General features: G+C 36.1%; 1 protein-coding gene across 9 annotated transcripts in view; it reads left to right on the top strand.

Moving 5' to 3' along the window:
* Positions 1 to 21890, top strand: part of Nav3 (neuron navigator 3) — a 521591-nt gene that overhangs the window by 464768 nt on the left and 34933 nt on the right. For 6 of the 9 annotated variants that reach the window (XM_042263540.2, XM_076553883.1, XM_076553884.1 and 3 more), the window contains 5 exons: positions 3442 to 3525; positions 11844 to 11955; positions 18957 to 19078; positions 19867 to 19887; positions 20565 to 20737. In XM_042263540.2, coding sequence (XP_042119474.2) covers positions 3442 to 3525; positions 11844 to 11955; positions 18957 to 19078; positions 19867 to 19887; positions 20565 to 20737 — 512 coding nt within the window. The remainder of the gene's footprint in view (positions 1 to 3441; positions 3526 to 11843; positions 11956 to 18956; positions 19079 to 19866; positions 19888 to 20564; positions 20738 to 21890) is intronic. The other 3 variants (XM_076553882.1, XM_042263539.2, XM_076553886.1) reach the window with 1 other exon arrangement.

Genomic DNA, 21890 nt, shown 5'->3' with positions numbered 1-21890 from the left:
TCATTTTTGTGATTTGTGTGTTCCATGCTGGGACTCAACTTTAATACATCTGTTTAAACTTGTTCTATCTGTTTAAACTTGTTCTATCACTGTTCAGTAGAGCAGAGTGATAAAGCAGCAAAGTATTGAGTGGGCAGTCTTCCCATCTGATTGGCAGAATAAAGTCCCAATCAGTGCAGCACACAGTAGTCCTTCCTTCTTTACATAGGTGCTCTGAAAACAGCTGTATTGTCCCAAGAGACTGTATAGAAGGCTCGTTCTGCTAGTGTAACAAACTGTCACTTCATTCTGTGTCAATATATGCAAATGTAGGTATTATATATAATAACATTTCATCTTGCTGTTAAAAAAATCATAGTAATTTTCTTTGTGTGTATCACATTATATAGTGCAATTTCATGACCATTATGAGAAATAGCTATTCTTAACTAGCAGTTAGACACCTGTTTTATCTCATATTAATACATTCTACTCTATTTTGAAAAATATTTTTTAAAAAAAACTACAAAAACAGTAACAATCTAGTAAACTGCAACCACTCTGAAAATCATATTTTCTTTTAGAATTCACAAAGTTTCCCAAACAAGGTAATAAAAATAGTGATGCAAAAAAAAGTTGTCTGTCATTTACTCCATTATTTTTCTGTTGGTTTTTGTATTTAATGAGAAACTTAATATTCGTTTCTTCAGAATTAACAAAGTTCATCTGGTAAGTCAAGCCAGAAAGATATAACTATAAAATGACCATTTTCTAAAACATACTTTCTATCAAAAATAACTTGACCCAAATGATATTTACCAATTAAGGCTTTTGTGAAAAATTACTAAAAAGAAAGTTTACCAAGATTAGAAATTTACATTTGTCCTAGTTAGGGTTTCTATTGCTACAATGAAATACCATGACCATAAAGTAAGTTGGGGAGGAAAGGATTTATTTGACTTATACCTTCATATCACTGTTCATCATTGAAGGAAGTCAGGACAGGAACACAAACAGGGCAGGAACATGGAGGCAGGAGCTGATGCTGAGGCCATGGAGGGGTGTTGCTTACTGGCTTGCTTCCCATGGCTTGCTCAGCTTGCTTTCCTATAGAATTCAGGACCATCAGTCCAGGGATGGCACCACCCCATCTATCACTAATTAAGAAAATGTCTTACTGCTGGATCTTATGGAGACATTTTCTCAGTTGAGGGTCCCTCTTTTCAGATGACTCTAGTAAGTGTCAAACTGACGTAAGACTAGACAGCTTAATATTTTAATGTTAAATATTTTATATTGGCCACATGAGGTGTCTGTCCTTCATAGGTTGTGGGCTCCAAAAAGCCCCCTCATGCACCAGGGATGGATTCTGATTCTACCGCCCAGGGGGCCCCCCAAACAAATCAAGCTACATAATCTCTACTAGAAGTGCCTCCCCATGGGAGGCCTTGCCTTCTTGTGGGGGGAAGTTGGGATGGAGGGTTGGGAGGGGAAGGCTTGGCGGGGGGAGGGAGGAAGAGGGGGATCTTTGGTGTGTAAAATAAATGAAAAATTTTTCTTAATAAAAGAAGAAAAAGTATTTTTTCATTACTTGGAGCTACAAGATATAATCAATATAATTTATGTATACAACTTATTATTTATAATCCTAATATTTTCATACTTTAAATTCCTATTAAATTGCCTAAATATACACAAATTACAAGTAATTTTCTTCAAATGTACACATTAAAGACCCACAGACCAATAATTAAACATTTGTTTTCTTGAGTTTTTGAGAAGTAAAATATCACAATGTTCAGTATTACTTCCTTTATAAAATAAGAAATTTTTTTCTTCCAGCATATTCCTCATGAGGGTGGGTTGTGGCAACCTTATTTTTAGGAATTAGCACCTTGTTTTATGGGCATAGTGAGATTATTGTGAAACGAAAAAAATGTAATCGATACAGAAAGCCATCATGGCAAATATATTATAAATTCAGACATAAGAATGGTTTATTTCAAAAGCAATATTAAAAAGAAGAAGAAGTCATGAAAACCTTATGATAATACTTGGGTACTTGGTCAAATTAAAACATAGTGGTTGAGAATGCAAATTTAGATATGAAAAGTATCAAGAAAGTGGCCAACATCGATGTGACCTAATGATTATCACAGGAAGGGAAAGGCCCCAGTAACTGAATAAGAGAATAAAGAGTGTCCGCAGAGGGTTGAAATTTGGCAGTATTCTTTACAAATTGTTTTTTTTCCCTATTGTAGAATCAGTGAAGAGCAGCCTGTGATGAGCCCTGAGAACAAAAGCAATGACCCTAATTATGGGATAAACCACCAGAGCCCTGACTCCTATGGGGATTTTTGCTAGCCATTTGATAGAAAGTTCCTCATTCTTTCAGCTCTTCTCTAGCAACAACAACAACAACAACAAAAAAAATGTATTAGGGTCCCATCACACCCTTCCTTCAGGAAAAAAAAATCAAATATTTGCCAAAATTGACTAGATTTTATCCAGATTTAGTTAGTCATAGACAGAGATTAGAAAATACTCCAACTTTAGATCCTTTTAGGAGCACAGTAAATTATATCAGTTTGAGATAGTATGTCTGCAGATGTTTCTGAAGACATAGAACTGACTGATCACCCCACTGGGCTGCGTAAATGCTCCTCATGCTATTGAATCAGTAGGAAATGGCCTAGTTGACAGCTGTACCATCAAGCATTCCTAATCATAAGTGTGATGGTTATATAATATGTGTAACTCTCTAAAATTTAAAATAAAACCCCCAGTCCACCAATGCTTATTGTTAAGTTTGGCCATGTAATTACTTCTGCCTGGCCTGTTTCTACTTCTGTACCTGAAGGGAATCAAAAGTAAGGAGAGAAGCCCTTTTATTGCAAAGATTTGAAAGTGAAGACAAGTCTTTCCCACTCAGTTCTTTGTAAGTAGAAAAAGAGAAAAGATAATGTTCTAGCTGTCAGCAGATGTCTGACACTTGAAGGAGAATGTCCTCACAATAGAAGTGCTAACAATATCTTCAAAGGTCATCACGGAAGTCGAGAAATGGGGAACATTTGTCCATTGACTATTTCAGTGACCTCCTTTTGGGTTTTCTTTCTACAAACTTGGCAGCTGGGAAATTTGTTCGGCATTTTGGGTGTCAGATCGCTGCGTGATGTGCAAGTCAGAAGGTGTTGTTATTTGCAAAAATACCACCCCCTTTTGGAAGCCGAGCTCACATTAAATGTCAAAAGACTGAAACACTGATTTTAGGAAGCCAAAGTGTAGAAATGGAAAAATGAAGATATGTGTTAAAGGAGCATCACCATTGAGAACTAACCGTGAGAGCCACAGCACTTAAAACGTTGAAACAGCTGGAATTAAGCATTCTGTAAAATGAAGGGCTTTATCTTATCCAAGGGAGACTCTGACATTTTAACTATCTTTCTTCTCTTTTCTTTGTAGGCTCACCTCGTAGCAGCTTTTGAAAAGAGTTTAGGGAATATGACTGGCCGATTGCAGAGTCTGACCATGACAGCGGAACAAAAGGTATGGCCAGTAATTGCCACTGAGGCTTGAAAGGAGATAGTACACTTCACAGAATGCTAAATACCCGGCAGGTTTTTAGTGCCTTAAAAGCAGTACTGCGGAGCATCCATTCTGTGCTAAACTGAAACAATGAGTTGACGGTACCATTTCTGTGCCAGTTCTAATTTAAAGACACAATCAGATTGCCCATATTGGACAAAGAGACACAAAGGCACCCACAGCTCTGTCAGACACTTCTGTCTCTTTACTTCCAACTGCAACTATAAATGAATACCAAATGTTGAGAGGAAACTTTATATAGGAGAATTCAAATAGTCTCAAATTGTTACAGAGTTAACAAGAAATGTACATAAATGAGAATTTTCACAAATGCATGGTTCCTAAGCCTCTTAGTAGACCATGGATATAAGGTGACACATCAAGAAGCTTGCCTAGAAATGACATTAGGATTCCAAAGTAAGAGACACCAGAATGTACCAGTTATGAGAGGGACAATTCTCTGCATTTTTTTTTTTTGCATCAAAAAGCTAGTTGGCATCTGAGATGCTATGTTTATTTGAAGAAACATTGCTTCAGTTACATCAAAAACTTAAAATACATGCAAAGGATTTTATAGTATGGAATAAAGAATAGTAGAAAGGAGGGAACAGAATTGAGTTCTCAGGGACAAATATATTTAAATATTCTAATCTATCAAGAAAGAAGTTGGTCACTCTCCTATGAAGACCAGCTTTCTTCCCTGCTCTTAGTTCATGTCCTTGACCTTGTATTGCTGGCAGAAACTGGTGTAGTCCCTGAAGTTCATGGCAATGTCTTAGAAAGGCTACATATGTACAAGGCATGGACAGACGTCCCTGTATTCATCTGATTCTTCGTACCGATCTACATTCTAAGAAATTCTGGATATTTACAGCCTATACCTATATTTACATCTAGGGATAGCTGCAGTTTTGTGGTTAGCTTTGTAAGGTGTTGCATAACCAAGATTTGTAAGTGTATAAAACTTGTTTTAGAAAGTGCAACAGTCAAACTAAAAGGGAGATAATCTTATATCCTTATATAATTACCTTGTATAAGTACAGGAAGCAATTCTTTAGTTTATTCTAGATCCTAGATTTCTGCCTATGACAGCATTTTGTCCATTTTGTTCACTTTCATCAAAACATTCTAGAAGGTTTCTAACAGACCCCTCTGAGTTCTTAAACTTACCTCTTCTCTCCCCTTCCACACCTTTCCTTCCCTACCTCATCTCTTTCTCTCCTCTCATTCACCCCTTTCCTGCCTTCCCTCCTTCATCTTTTCTTTCTTTGGTATGGATTTCTCCTTCACTATGTAGCATAAGAACCCAGCAAACAGGATTATAAGGCCCTTTATCTAGCCAAGCAGAACAGAATAGCTAATGACATGGAAACTGGAAACCTTGACCACGAATTCTGGCTGTGTCTCTTTAAGAATTATCTAATCTTTGCAAGAAGGTGGTGGTACACACCTTTCATCTCAGTACTCAGGAAGCAGAGGCAGGTGGATCTCTGTGAGTTTGAGGCCAGCCTGGTCTACAGAGCAAGTGCCAGACAGCCAGAGCTGTTACACAGCGAAACCGTGTCTTTAAAAACATAACAAGAAAGAATAATCTTGAGAGAGCTTAACCTCAAATCCACTGATTTAACAATTGGAATGTTCCTTTTAACCACTGACACCTCTGAAGGTCACAATAATAACAAATAAGCACCTTCTAAGATCAACATGAAAAATAAGCACAATGTTATGATTGTATCACATGCATTGGGGCCATCCAGAAATATTAACTTCCTGCACATTTCTCTTTTTTTTTCCTTATAAAAACCCTAAAGAGACTGGGGAGATTATTGGGTAAATCTTTTGCCAGGGAAGTATGAGATCGATAGTAAGGATGCCCCAGAACTCAGTGTGAAAGCCAAATGGGTATGGGGGTCTACTTGCAATCCTACTGTGGGTGGTAGGTAGGTTGGGCAGAAACAGGCAATTCCAATAACTAGCTGGCTTGACAGACTAGATCCAGGTTCATTAAGGAACCTGCAATTCATAAGGTAAAGAACAATCTAGGAAGATAACCAATGTGAACTTTGAACTCCAGCCATGCATGTACACATGCATACATACACATACATGCACAGACATGTACACCATGCACAAATACATGTGCAAAACTACAAAAAGAAAGAATGTAAACTAATTCATACCTGACTTATGTTGGTTATATTTCTGGGAATGATGGTTAGCAGTCATTGTGATATCTTGAAGAAAGCAAATTGCATAGTGACTATTGATGATCCCTTCATATTTCCTTCAACTCTTTTATATGTGTGCAAGAAATTTTCTAATAGAATTATGTTAGAACATATGCAGGTATGTTACCTTATAATATCTGGGGATAATCTATAAATTTTGAAATATAACTCTTTAACATACGAACTTTTGTCATTATATACAAAGTATACTTAGAATAACATCACCAAAATTATTGAAACTATCCAGAAATACCATGTGTGAAATTGCCTTTACTACTTTTAGCTAAACATTCATCTTCAGTTCAGAACTATAGAGATATGAATCTTGAAAACTCTTTATGCACCTCAAATTTGTGAATTCACATTTTCCTTTGAAGAAATCTATAAAATGGTTTGCACTATAACACAATTCAGTAGCAGAAACTGATTCAAACCAGCAGATGAATGCCTACGACAAGGTATCTAAACCACATGGCCCAGCCACAAAGCCCTAAACTGAACCAGCTTTCAAGGAAGCTGAGAAACAAAGGAAGATTTCTTGGTGGGTTTTGTTCTCATTGTCTGACCAGAAGAATGTAATTTAGATTGAGCAGACTAACATCTTGGCCCCAGATTAAAGGATAAATGTATCTCAAGGTTTCTTAAATTGGGGTCATGGAATAACAGAAGACAAAAAACATTGTTCACTTAGACATCTTTCTAAAAGCTGAGGGCATAACATTTAATCATATTTCAGGAAAGGCATTCCTTCAGGGAACGAAGATAAAAAGGGTATATTGCTCTCTGGTGATTCAACAATCTCAAGAAAAAGTATCATGAATATAGAGTTGTGTTTTTAATCTCAGGGTCTAGAGTTCCAAGGTTCATTTGCCCACTTAGTCCTTCACCAAATTTATATTTAACTTCTATAGGGCAAGAAGAAAATAATATGAACTTAAAAAAAGGTAGATGTATTATTTGTCTATTACTATCTGCATCTATAGATATGGGTACATGCTGGAATTAAAAACTCCAGCAAGGATATTTTTTTCACAAATTATAATAAATTAGGTGATAGTATTTTTCTAAAGTTTTTGTTCTTTGTATATAAAATACTCATACATAAAAATGGTCATGTAGCTATATGATTTAAAATGATTTTAATAGTCGTCATATATGTGTGTTCTTACAAATGCATATATCCTACCTGGAATTTATATTCTAATATGTAACAGATGATGAAAAAAAATATGTAAGCTGGGCCAGCGGTGGTGGCACATGCCTTTAATCCCAGCACTAGGGAGGCAGAGGCAGGCAGAGCTCTTTGAGTTTGAGGCCAGCCTGGTCTACAGAGTGAGTTCCAGGAAAGGAGCAAAGCTACACAGAGAAACCTTGTCTGGAAAAACCAAAACATCAGAGTCCACATAGTATTAAAGTTCTCTGAACAAACTAGCTTCACAGGATGCTTTTAAACATCATATGCCATTGAAAGTGCATGGAAATATTACTTCAATTTATTCACCAAAATAATTCCCTTGAATAGTATCCTAATAATTTTTCTTGATTCCAGATGCAAAGCAACTGATTCTTTTGTCAAATGTTTATGCCAGAATACTATTTTTGTATACTTAGAGCCCAGAAAGCAGAAAAGATATGTATGAATGTCTCAGGAGGCAGATAACTACGATTCCATTAGAGATAGAGCCCTGAAAAGCCATGAGCATTTTCAAAGGTAACTAGGCCATCTTAGCTCCTGAGATTGGGGTAGATGAAGAAGATTAATTCAGGGGGAATACTAGGTGGTATTTCATGAAGACAAAACAGTCTGCACTTAAGTAGCCAAAAGAATGATGGGCGGTGTCACCCAAGGCATTGTATGAGGCTCCATTTTCTCACAAAATATCAACTGAGAAAGGCTGTGATACAAATCATTAAGATGGCAAAAATTCTGCAAATACAGAATTGGACATGTGAAATTTTAATAGAACTGTGAGATCTTGTTTCAGTTTGCTAATGTAACACACTCTAATATTTAAGACTTTAAAATTCAGGAGATGCCCAAACTAGTTGCTTATAGATAACTAAAGTCAGGCAATTGGAACGTGAGTGCTAAAATGTGCTAGGTTAGTCTTATTAGATCACCGAGGAGAGAGAACTATCTTCTGAAAATGAATAGTGGATTTTATTCATTGACCCTTATGTTGACTGTAGGGCCATTCTTTCCTCTGTGAAGGGCATAGATGAACACAGATGTGAAATTGAGGACATTCAATGCCAAGTGTTGGAATGTAACATAGAAAACTAAAAATATCATCTGCTTTGTCTTTACATATTTTATGTTCAGATATTTTCCATCTAGAAATGTTTATAAAACTGTATCTCTAGAATCAGATAATATTATCTATGAATGTTTTACAGCATAAGATGAATATGAATGTTTAATTTTAAAAATATTAAGACTTGGTGAAGACCTTTCACCTAAGTTTAGATACAGTAAACATTGATGGTTTTTTCTGTAAGAAAAAAAAAGAGCAAGATTTCAAGGCAAATGCATAGAAAGCTGTTATTTTTTTTTTTTTTCAAGAAAATCACAGCTAAACTGTGAGTTTAACTGAGTGGCATTGTTAGGAAGTGAAGATGAATTTAGTGTAAAAAGTGGATTTAGTGAACAGTTTTGCCTAGCAGGGTCAGTTGTTTCACAAGATTTGTTGTCAAGTTTATAGTTTTTTCAGTGGAACTTTATTAATGAGAAGTTTTGAAAGAGGTCAAGGACAACTAGGAAATTAGGTTGGAAAGAACATCAAAGGCTATCATCAAGGAAATACTTGACTATTTTGTTTCTGAAGCATTTTAAGTGTGATCTTCATAATTTGTTTAGCCTAAATGATACAAGGCAACTATCCAAAGAGATATGTATTTCATCAAAATGGTTTTATACAATGAAATTACAAAACACATAAAAGTATATTTTTGCATGGTCTACAGGAGTCGGGGCATTGTTGTCTTGAATTTATTGCAGGAATTGGAGAGAGACAACAAAATCAGATCCGACGTATTAATTCTCAAGAATCCTTGTGGAATTAGTTAGACCTATTTTCTCTTGTGTTCCAGAGAGGAAGTTTGAATGACTATATCTCACAGCAGACTAAACAGTTATCTGTATGACATAAATATTTCTCAGAGTATTTCCATAAAGGCTTAACAGTGACTCTCTAGACTTAGGTATTTTCTGTTGTCTATAGCAAACTAGAGACCATCTGAAGACATTTCAGATTAGCTTATGATTTTGTAGTCATTTATCTCTGGAATTCATTGCGAATTATAGTCCTTATCCAAACTTTTCGCCAAGAGGCAAGCAAAAAAAAAAATTGATGGGGGAATATATGTATGTGCTTAAGGCAAAATTGTAATTTCAATCTTAGGAAAAATATAGCATGAAAATCAGTACAAAGAACCAACTCTAATGATATAAAACAATGAAGACTAGAATAATATTGGAAATTTTCTATATCCTAGTCAAATATGTGAAATGCTTTATGTTCATTTCTAATCTGCTACCAAGGAAGAAAGAAAGGAAACTGTAACTTCCTTACTACCATGCTGAGACTTCCTATTTATAATAGGCTGTGAAGGTTTTTGGTGTTTTTATATAGCACCTTTACTCCCTAGTTGAAAATACATCCTATTATACAAACTAAAGTTGTGAGTAGTGGAGTTGAAGTTTTATTCTTCAGAGAAGAAATATATCTATTGAACTCTTTATAAAATCACTCCAGCATTTACTGAATCATAAATCAGTTGAAAAGAATGATCTCTCAGCAACGAAATAAGATATTATATTAAATGGTATAAAAGGAACCTCTTTTATTTCATTTTTCTGGCAGGAAAAGAGTTCACAAACATAGGGGTATTTCATTTTAGCCTGTAAGGGAAAGAATATTTGGCAAAAGGTAAAAATCATATGAAATTCTCAGAAAGGTCATGGTTATAGATTGAATGACAACATGATAGTAGATTTCATAAATGGAAGTGTCTGCAGATATAGGGAATGAGGAGTATAGATTTGAACAATCCATATGGAATTTAGCTATCAGTTTAATTAAAGTCTTACAGAATTCTTATGGGCAGCTATTTATGCTTAGAAAGCTCCCTGAAGAAATACCAAGATGAATTCAGACCAGCTAGTTTTTTTAAAAAACAGAATTTTTCAAAAATCATGTAGTAGAGATATTACTTACCTAGTTATACTTCACTTAGCCTTACTAAACCACCACAAATAGCAGCTAATCTAAAGATATCTGCCATTTTCAAAGTGCCCCTTAATTTTACAAAGTGATCATTCTGTGCTATATTAATCACAATGTTATAAAAAGACAACATTCTGTGTGTATTCCACTTTTAATCACTTTTAAAATCTTATTAAAAAAAGATCAGTGCAGTGGTGCACATCTTTAATCTCAACACTCTGTAGTCAGAGGTGTGGGGGGGTGGATCTCTGTGAGTTCAAGGCCTGCCTGATCTATATAGCTAGTTCCAGGACAGTCAGGATTACATAGAGAAATCCTGTCACACAAAAAAATAGTTTATAGAAGAGACTTCTCTGGAAGAGATTAAAACTTTGACACTTAAATAACTCAGCTTGCTCAAAATTAAGCTCAATTATTAGACATTTGCATAAGATCTTATTTCCATTTCTTCCTGTAAAGCCAGAGTCAAATATTTTAGAAGATTTTTAAGTCTGCAGCATAGGCATCATTGATTCCAAATCCAAGGATAAAAGTCTGACTTTAATTAAAATTTAACACTCACCTAAGCACTGGTTATAAAATTAATTTTTAAATTATGTGAATCCATTTCCAGTAAATACTTTATCTCTCGGGGGTTTCAAGTGGAAACATTAAGTTTTAGTAAAATTGCTTGTAGTAATTGGACGAGGGACATAATATAGAAGTTGGGTAGACTGTGTCGTTTCGATGAACTGGGTTGCAAATTGTCTACAATGTGATATGTTTCCTCTATGAGAAATGAATGATTACAGTGAATTATTTGAAAATCCATGTATAAATTTAGTAATTTCCTTCTAATTGTCATGATTAGGTTTTTATTTATAAACTGTTTAAGTCCATAAGAGTTTATTTTTAACTCTAACTAGTGTCTATCATGAATAAGTGAGATACTTAAGCATATACATGCATAAAATATGGCATGATATTCAAGCCTGTAACTGCAGAACTTGGGAGGCTGAGGCATTGTGTTGTTGCCTGAGCAACAGAGTGAAAGCTTTTCTCAGAAAAAAAAGAGAGAAAGAGAGGGGGAAACAAACATGAGGCACTTAGTATGTATCTATTCTAATTTCCCGTGTTATTTCCAACCATTGCAGTGTCTACCTAAGCTTAGAAGCGTTACTGGACATTCCAGCATATGAGGCAATTTTCTGAAGTGAAATTGCCTAGCTTTCTCTTTTTGTTCTAGGAGAGACTGAGAAAGAACACTGCCATTATTTATAATTTAATATATAAGGACTTTGTGTTTCATGTTTGTTTCTATTCACTGATGCATTGAAAAAATATCAGAACTCTAAGGTGACTTCAATGTGCCATTCGAACATGGTAAGGTGACAACTCAAAGAACTGAGTTCGAAATGAGTGCCTAGATTTACACTTGAAGACAGAGAATCAGTTCCTGAGGTACAAAGCATTTCAGACAAAATCTAAGGACAGCAAAGGCAACACAGTGTAATGTGGAAATATTGAGATCTAACATCTAATGTTCCCATAGGTAATGCTATAAAATGAGTGATAGTTTATCTTGCATTGCTTTGAAGGGATCAGCTATGAACTCCCCTTTGAAAGGATTATGGACTCTTGAGACTACTTTTATAGGACAGGATTCTTCAAATTCTTTCTTTAAGCTAACAAAAATTTAGATACAATTCGACAAGATCAACCAAGCATCCAACTCCTTCAGGAGTGTAGGGCTACATAATATCAAACCCATTGGACAGTGAAGTATGAACAATGACATTTTAATTTTTTCTAGACATTAACCTTGCAAATTCTGATCATTCCACAGGAGTCTGAACTTATAGAACTACGGGAAACCATTGAAATGCTGAAAGCCCAGAACTCTGCTGCCCAGGCAGCCATTCAGGGTGCGCTGAATGGCCCAGACCACCCTCCCAAAGGTATCCTTAAAATGGTGTCCTGTGTCATCCCATACAGTAAGCATTGGTTGTATGCATTAGTCACAGTAAAGTTTCACTTAATCAGTGGTGCCACCTTGTCTAGTAAGTAGAGTCAATTTCTTCAGAATTCCAACCTCTGTGAGCATTAGCTTTTCATTAGCAGGTGATTTTTAAATTATAAACTTATATCCAGTCCTACATACATTCTTTTCTACTTGAACTAGTACATTGAAGCTAATAGGTTGAGAGTTGCTTAATATATCCAAGTTCAAGCAAATAAAGCCTAGCAATGAATATGCTAATCAAGATCCATTGGACACTGGGAGCAAGGTCTTATGGGTAGAGTCAGTGAGAAGGTACATTTCCTGTAGCCAGTTTTAAAGTAACCAGGAGCCAGATAAAAATGTACCATTACCATACCTGTGTGATTCTTTGCCCCCATCCCCATGCCTTGGGATTCTGCGAAAGAAATGCTCATTGTTTTTTTAAGTCCTAATTTCTTTACGTATGTTCCATTTATTTATGTCCTGATTTTATCAGCAGGTTCAAGCACATTCATTCTTCCTTCAATTTCAAATCCTATCCTAAATCCTGAATAGATGTCTTATCCCCTCTTTTCTCATTTCCAGAAAAGTTCTGGAAAATAATTTTGTGTTCTTTCAGCATCTTCAATTACTAATGACTTTTCAACCCACTGGATGACACCCCCTATTCCCACCCTTCAACCAAAACTATTTTGTCCAGGACCAATAATAATGTATATAATGCTTAATTCATTAAGTATTTAAATTTCTTGTATTGGGCAGGAAAATAGATTCTACTACTGATGCCCAAACCCTTACACTTGAAATGCTTATTTTTTGCTAATATTCATGTTGTTATACTTTGTTCCTTATGGAGCATATTTTTTTTTGTTTTTTTTTTTGTTTTTTTTTTTTGTTTTGTTTTGTTTTGAGACAGGGTTTCTTTGTGTAGCTTTGCGCCTTTTCCTGGAACTCACTTGGTAGCCCAGGCTGGCCTTGAACTCACAGAGATCCGCCTGCCTCTGCCTCCCGAGTGCTGGGATTAAAGGCGTGCGCCACCACTGCCCGGCTGGAGCATACTTTTAATCATCATGACATTTCATATATGTCATTGTATTTTGTTCTAAATCCCCTCACATGCTACTTTCTTCTCTCACCTTTCTTCCCCTCTTTCTGATCTCCTACTTTCCTGAAAATGGTTCCATTTTCTGCTTTCATGGTCCATATATTCCATTCATCTTTCTTGTTCAATCACACCCTCCTGTTGGCCCTTTTACCCCCTCTCACAATCACTTTCTTCTTTAATGTTCTACATACACATATAATTTTAAGTCTACACTTTGCATGAGAAAAAAAATATGTGGATTTCTCTTTTGAGCTTGGCTTATCTCTCTTAGCACAGTGATCTCCAATTCCATCCATTTTCCTACAAATGTAATGATTTTGTTTTTTCTTGACAGCTAGATAAAATTCCATTATCTAAATGTATCAGAATGTCTTTACCTATTACCTTTTGGTGAACATCTAGGCTAGATCCTTGTCTTGGTTATCAGGATAGTGCCACATAAACATGGCTGTGCAAGTGTCTCTATGGTATGATGACTTATAATCTTTCAGGTATATGAAAGATTTGTGGCTTTTTGTGCATTCCATATTGAAATTGTTCTCTATCCTGAATGTCTTATTACAACCTACTTACTTCTAATATTCTCCACTATTTGTTAAAATTAAAACATTTTGGAAAACTGCAGGATTTAGACAAAGCAGGCCTCCTAGCCCCCTAAACTAGATCAAGTCCCCTGTGATCTATTTCTGGAAATAGTATTCATATTTACATTCCTCCCCTAAACCTATTAAATGTATCTTTTTTTAAATAATGCTGCAAAGTCTTTTAATTTGTATTTTGACTGTGGTAATGCCATATATGTATGGGAGTGTCTTAGGGTTTCCATTGCTGTGAAGAGACACTATGACTATGGCAACTCTTATAAAGGAAAATTTTTTTTTTTTTTTTCGAGACAGGGTTTCTCTGTGTAGCTTTGCGCCTTTCCTGGAGCTCACTTGGTAGCCCAGGCTGGCCTCGAACTCACAGAGATCCGCCTGGCTCTGCCTCCCAAGTGCTGGGATTAAAGGCGTGCGCCACCACGCCCGGCATAAAGGAAAATATTTAATTGGGACTGACTTACAGTTCAGAATTTTAGTTCATTGTCATCATTATGGGAAGCATGGCAGCAGGCAGGCAGACATGGTGCTGGAAAAGGAACTAAGATTTCTACATCTGGGTCCAAAGGCAGCAGAAAGAGACTTGAGCCTCTAGGCCTGGCTTGAGCTTATGAGACCTCAAAGCCTGCCCCAGAGTAACACAGTTCCTCTGTCAAGGTCACACCTACTCCATCAAGGCTACATTTCCTAATAGTACCACTTTGTATGGACCAAGCATTCAAACACATGAGTCTATTCAAACCACCACAAAGAGGCTTAGCCAAAGATTACAGGAAGGAATAAAAAATCAAAAATTATATAGTTGAATTTAAATTTTACAAAAAAATATACATAAAGGGCTATACTTACTATGAAATACAGACTCATTTTCTTGAGCTACTTCTGTTAAGAATTCAGCAACTTTCCATGTGGGGAAGTTGATTTATATGCTGCATGGAAAATTACTGCATATTTAAGGCTTATCTCAGAGCTATAATAAAGCAGCTTATGTTCTAAATCTTCATGTCGTAAATAGGTCCAGAAGGGCTTTAAGAAGGCTTAATCCTTTCCTTAATACAACACAAGTCACTGAAGTGAAACTTTCTGGAAGGATTCCTTTTATCTCAGGCAACAGGTAGCTCAATGTATCTGCTGGAATTCAAATGCAGGGATTTCTTTGCTTGGAAGTGTAGGATGGGTAATAAGTTATGTCTAAAATCATCTAGAAGCATTACAACTATTTAAATGTTGCACCTTTAGAATGATCAAAAACGGAACCTTAGCATTATAGAATGATTTATATTTCTAAAATATTGAAACAACATTCAATTATTTGACTACAAACACGTTGTTTGTATTTCATTAACAACCGATGGTGCATGGTGCAAATAGTTGGCAGTATAAACCATGTAGCTTTCACTGGTTACTCAGCTGATGAGGTTGAAATACTGCCTTTGAAACTTTGAAACTGTAACTTTCTCTACATTCTTGACATCTGGCCCTAAGATAAATATATGCAGTGATGTGACACTTTTCCATAGAGGCCAAACTGGCAAAATCCCACCTGTTAACCCACTGTTCTTCTCTCCATTTTTATGCTGTATTTATTACCAGTCTGTTAAGTAAGCCTACCACAAAAAGTATGTATTCTTTTATAAATCTCTTTAAATTCTTGTATTTGGTATTCTACTGTGTCTTAAATATGGAAATAAAAATGAGTAACACACCCACTAGATTACAATATATTTAAAGGAATACAAATATATACATACTCATGTATATGATTATATTTGAAAAATATAGCAAAAACGTCAAAAGACTGAAAATTAAAAGTATGGAAATTTTTCTTTTCTTTGCCCAAATATATCAGTCTATAGGAGATTTTCCTTAACTATCAACTATAGATCAGTTTTATATATTATCATATGATTGTGTGTGTGTGTGTGTGTGTGTGAGAGAGAGAGAGAGAGAGAGAGAGAGAGAGAGAGAGAGAGAGAGAGAGAGAGAGAGAGAGAAATCATGGATAACTGTAAATACATTTTAGAATAGTGGTAAATGAACATGGTTATATTGAATAAACAATTAGAATTCCCCCATATATTAATTATCTCCTATATACTGTGCTGTGTACAAGGTACTGGATATAGAGAATGATTTAAAAAAAAAATAGCTATAGTTCCTGCATAGTCAGGAAAGAACTTTTCATTGTAGTGGCATTTAAGAGAAGATACAAAGAGTAAATCTGAAATCATGTAGGGAAGAATATTCCCAGAGGACCTTGGGCCACAAACAAAGAGACAGGTGTCTTTATGAATCTCATGCAAGAACAGTAAGAAGACTAGGTGAAATGTATAGATCCTTTATGAGGGCCTAAATACTGACCAGATTCCTAAGGGTCATGGATAGTGAGTATTATTGAGGAGCCAAACTATGCTCTGTCCTCATGAAAATTAGAATCCATTAAAAGCTTTGAAGTATAGGAGCAATGGTGAAATTTTTCTTCTAAAACCCGTTTTCTGACTCCTGTTTATAGAATGGTTAGAAAGTAACTTGATAGATGTCCTTGCAGTACAGTTAGTAAGTGGTATTGGTTGTAGTTGGTTCTTTTACTATTTTTACTCTTAGCTCTTTGGGGGCCTACCACCTAGCTCCCCAATAAGAGGCTTATTCTCTCTTATGAATGCCTGGCCATAGCTTGCCTTGTTTCTTGCCAGCTTTTCTTAACTTAAATTATCCCATCTATCTTTTGCCTCTGGAATTTTCTCTTTATTTCTGTATATCTTTCTCTGTGGCTTGCTGTATAGCTGTGTGGCTGGCCCCTGGAGTCTTCCTCTTCTCCTCTCTTTTGCTCCTCAATCTTCTCTTTTTCTTTTTCTATTTATTCTCTCTGTCTGGCAGCCCTGCCTATCCTTTCTCCTGCCTAGCTATTGGCCATTCAGCTCTTTATTAGCCTAATCAGATGTTTTAGATAGGCAAAGTAACACAACTTCACAGAGTCAAACAACGGCTACATAAAAGAATGCAACACATCTTTGCATCATTAAACAAATGTTCCACAGCATAAACAGATGTAACATATCTTCAACTAATATTCCACAATTGGTCTCTTCAGCTGGACAGTGGTGGTGCAGATGATGAGATATGGAAAATGAATGAGGGGGAAGGACATGCCTTTATGAATTTGGTCTGTATAAAATTATTGGAACACAGTTTATTAATTCTTAATATAACTTAGACTCTATAACCCTTTTTACAATGACCTGCTCTATGTGTGAGAGTTATTAGGAAAAAGGTAGCAAAATCTGGACCTTGTTTACAGAAGCTCATGGTCAACTGCAGAGGAAATTGAAATATGAAGATTATCCTGCTACCCTGCATGACTTCTGTATTAGTAGATCAAAGGATACCAGCATCCTTTATGTGAAATGAAAACAGCACACATGAATTCATTGATCTAGGTTTTAGGTTGGTAACATTATAGACATTTAGAAACAATAAATATTTTTTATCATTACTATTAAAAAATCATTGTAAGAGACCAAACTCCAAGGATTCTGAAGAAATAGTACTACTCTATCCTTCTATAAGATTGGTCAATATGATTGCCTTGCTATAAATCCTAACATATTGGTTGTATGCATATAACTATGAAAATTATGAAGATATATTTAGTTTCATCTGTATCCTCTTTAAGCAATCACTTGCTTCCATTATTCTTTCAAAATAATAACTTGTAGTCCCCTGCCATTTGCTATTCTGACTCCTTATTAAATTGATAAATGGATCAAACTTTATTCCATACTATTATTTCTATGAAAATGTTTTCATTGGCAAAACTCGTTTTATTTTAATTTATTTTCCTTTTTTGTTTTTGTCTTTGTTTATAATACATCCCTACTGTGGTTTCCCCCCCCCCTGCTCTTCCTCCCAGTCACCCCCCTCCCCAGGCCCACTCCTCTTCTGTCTCCCATCAGAAAAAAACAGGCTTCCCATAAAACTTTTTAAATGTCATATAGTAATTATTGACATCTTACAAGTTCCTTTGAAATGTTTATTTGTTGGGCTGATCTACATTGATGCAAATTAAATATACTACAAGTATATCTTAAAAGCAAATTTTACTTTACATATGTTCTTGGTGTTCCACTAACAATATCAGGTTGCTGCAAATAAGATAAAGTTTTAATTTAACTTTTAATTCTAATAGCTCTAATTACTATAAGCTAATTATTTGGAATTAGTAGATGTGTTTGTAAAATATTGAATACCAAATGCCATTCTCTTTCAAATATCTTCTCTAAGTTGAAATACATATCTTTAAAACTATACCACAACCATGCAACAGATATTAGAATTAATGTAGCACCAATGGTCACACCACCATTTTTCAGATATGCAACAGTGTGCATGATTATATTTAGTAGTTAAACATATTTCATTGCTTTAACAATAAAATTAAGCACATCATGACATGTTAAGCATTGCTATTGCTTTTGATATTACTGTTCTATATTGGGTCAGGGACCAGGGATGTGTTTGTAAGAATTGTACTATATTAAAATTATTATCTGTTTAATTTACAAATAGCCTACTTCAGCTCTTGCATAGGAATTGAGGACATGTACACACACACACACACACACACACACACACACACACACACACACAGGAGGGGAGAGGTAGTTTTATTCAATCAGAAGTCACTTGGAGGTCTTTCCTTGCCCCTTCTTTTACCATGGTCAAGTTATGGAAGTTCTTTGCAGTTCATGACCCTCACCTATGAAATAAAGTGCTTGCTTGCATGACTTGCAAGGATTGTTTCAGAATTAGTCTGCTCTGATTCCATGAAATGGGAAGTTAAAGAATTTGGCCTTGGTAACTTTATGCATAGCTCAAATAATAAAAAGACAGAATTCATTGTTAACGTCTTGTGAATTTTCATTGGCTCCATGGAACTAATCATTAGAAACAAATCATTTTGGAAGTGCTGTCTAATTTAGATGTTGGTGAAAATCACAGAGCTGAGCCATTCGGGTTGGACTAAACTCAAAACTCTTCAAACAGCGGCTTGGTGCCATGGGCCCATTTGAGAGTCCCATTGACTCTTCATGAATGCAGCTCAGTTAATTAAAACAAATATGGTTATACTTTATTCAATGCATCAGACCAGAACTTCAGTAGAGTGAGCTGTAGAGCCTTGATTAGCTTTAAAGCCACACACTCCGTGTCTTCAGACTGAGAAGGTGAATAAACTTGACACCCCCTGTCTGTTGCTAGATCTCCGCATCAGAAGACAGCATTCCTCTGAAAGTGTTTCTAGTATCAACAGCGCTACAAGCCACTCCAGCATTGGCAGTGGTAACGATGCCGACTCCAAGAAAAAGAAAAAGAAAAACTGGGTAAGACATCCCCTCTCGTCAAATTCAGATCCTGTGATAACTCGGGGGACTTAGCTTTTACTTGTGGGGCGGGGTGGGGTGGGCGTGGCTTTAGAAATCTCCAGCAGTTGACAGAGCTCCACTCTGGGATCCACTTCTCAAGTTCTTTACCTCTCCTAAGGATAGGCAGACAGGGTGCTGAAGGGCACACATGCTGGGTGGAGCTAAGGCAGAGAGCAAGAGCCAGCTTTATGATCATAATGGAGACAAAGAAGAAGATTGCAATTAGGATGAGGATGGTGGAAATAGTGATGGGAAGGGGAAGGAGAAACCTTGAAACCTAAGTCCTTCCCAATCCCTAGATTCTACAGAATGTATAGTGAATAGAGCACCAGCCCATAAGAAATCAACTACATTAGCTTCTATTGGCATGTATGTATATATCCAACAAAGCATGGTCGGAATACTGAATGGACCATAGTAGGAATATAGAAATGAACTTTAAAAGAACTATGCATAAATTCACTAGATATATTTTTCATAATTTGTGACATTAATCAGCCACTAAAAAAAGTAAAACAGTAAAGGACAGAATTTTTGTCAATACCTTGAGACAGAAGTCAACCTTCACATAAATATAACTTTTTAAGGAAACTCAAAACAAGTTGGGACTTTGGTGCTTTTCTGTAAATAATGAAAACAAATATCTTTTTGTTTCAACACAATGTTTATGCAGGTAATATTTTAAAATACTGATCAGCCTTCATTCCCTTGATTTGTAATTCCACACTCTTTCATGTTTCTGCAAGGTGAACTCGAGAGGAAGTGAGGTGAATGTAAACCGTGGACATTTGGCATGCGTCTATACAAAACACCCTACCTTGGCATGAATGCTATTCATTTTGGCAGCAGGCTTTTATACCTTTTAAAAGCAGATTACCTTGAATGTCTTTTCTTTGTGCCTTTTCATTTTAATCTCAAATTTTAAAGAGAAGTAAAAACCACTTTCTGAATAGAGCTGTAGGGGACACCAATTCTGGTTTTGAATAGTCTTGGAATTGGAAATTTGAATAGAAAAAAATCACAATTAATGAAGTGTTAGGTGAATTTGATTTCATTTTGCTTTTTAAGTTTGTACTGTCAGCAGGATATGACTTGATTGTAGCGCTAAAGTGGCCATTTAAAACAAATTGCCTTGAAGAGAGAAGCCTTGGGAACAGAGATCCCTTCAAGGTGCTTAGTTTTAAATGAGTGCCGACAGCCATGCCCTTGACCTCGCACTTTTTAAAAGCCCTCCATGTTTGCGCTGCGCTGGATTAATACAAGAACAAAAGGGAAACAGAGCACAGTATTAATGTTTTAGGGATGCTGTGCTGCCATTGTTAATACTCTGCTTACATATACTGACCCCAGGCAGTGGCTAGGACGGCACCTTGCAAACTAACGCCCCAAAGCCAATCCCTCCAAGTTCAGGTGGACAAACGTCTGACTTCTGTCCTTCTTGCAGCTGAGAAGCTCTTTCAAACAAGCGTTTGGGAAGAAAAAGTCCACCAAGCCACCATCCTCACATTCAGACATCGAAGAGCTGACAGATTCCTCCCTGCCAGCATCCCCCAAGCTACCCCACAATGCCAGCGACTGTGGCTCTACATCCATGAAGCCCTCCCAGTCAGCCTCAGCGTAAGTTCCTCCCATTGTGGGCACTTTGACCTACTTTTCAAAATTGACTTCAGCCCAGGCCTTTGGCTATGTCCTAAATGCTGTCAGGTTCACTTTCACAAAACACAGCATCTGTTTCTCCCAATCATTTCAACTCTTGCTAGAATGGTGGATGAGATTTGTTTCTCTCATATTTTTCTATTAGTTCCTGCTGTTTCTCAATCGCATTCTACACCTTTCTAAATCATTCTTTTTTTTTCCTACTTGCGTTTATCCACGTGTCTGTCTAACTGTGCATACATGCAGGTCACCCCTTGTCTGGCCACCCAAGAAACGAAAAAATGGCCCTGTCATCTACAGGCATAGATCCCGGTAAAAGAGTGTGTTGCATGAAACTGTAAAGACACAGGTTCTAACCCAGCCATGGATTTTATTGTCCTTTTCTAAAATCCTTTGCATGTGTTACAGCCTCACATAGTCCCCTGTTTTTCAACTAAACATTAGTTCCCCCAAATTCATTTGTCTTTGTTTGCATTAGATAACATGACATTTCTAGAGCAGCCAAATTTTGATGGTCTAAGAAAAAAAAACACAGCATGTAAAATGTAATTGGTGAGATAATTCCATATGTTTTTATAAAGTCTTTAATGCAAATTTTCTTGTATGCTCAATGATAAAGACTATCATAGAACTGCAAAGAAAACAGTACCACTATGCTTTGACTACATAATTTCATCATTTATATAAGGAAAAATTTTGTGAACTACCTAAGTCTTCAGATTTTAAATGGGGAAGATATTAGCTAGTATAAAGAAATCTTTTGGCAGATTGTCCGTAACAAAGCTATCCATAAAACCCAAACAAAGAAATAAGGATATAGTGGATGTGACCTCCAGATAGTTTCCAGCTAGCTTCCTGGCGTGGGTTGAAATTGGTGGCTTAGCTTCATTAGCTGTGATCTCCTACGTCTTCAACGTCCAACAGGAAGTTTATGTAACACTCATCCATTATTTAAATGTCCCAAACTAATCTCTGTAATTTATTTTCTACAATATTTATATTGGATTTTCATGGAAGCTGAATGACAGCATGGAGGCAAATAAGGTTATTGTTTGCACGGTTTTATAAAAGGAGAAATCAGCATTTTGAGAATATAATGATTTGGCTTTTAAAA

Source organism: Peromyscus maniculatus, chromosome 18 (assembly GCF_049852395.1).
Source record: "Peromyscus maniculatus bairdii isolate BWxNUB_F1_BW_parent chromosome 18, HU_Pman_BW_mat_3.1, whole genome shotgun sequence".
Taxonomy (NCBI): Eukaryota; Metazoa; Chordata; class Mammalia; order Rodentia; family Cricetidae; genus Peromyscus; species Peromyscus maniculatus.
Note: the sequence above shows the minus strand (reverse complement) of the source record. Positions and strands in the feature narration are given on the sequence as shown.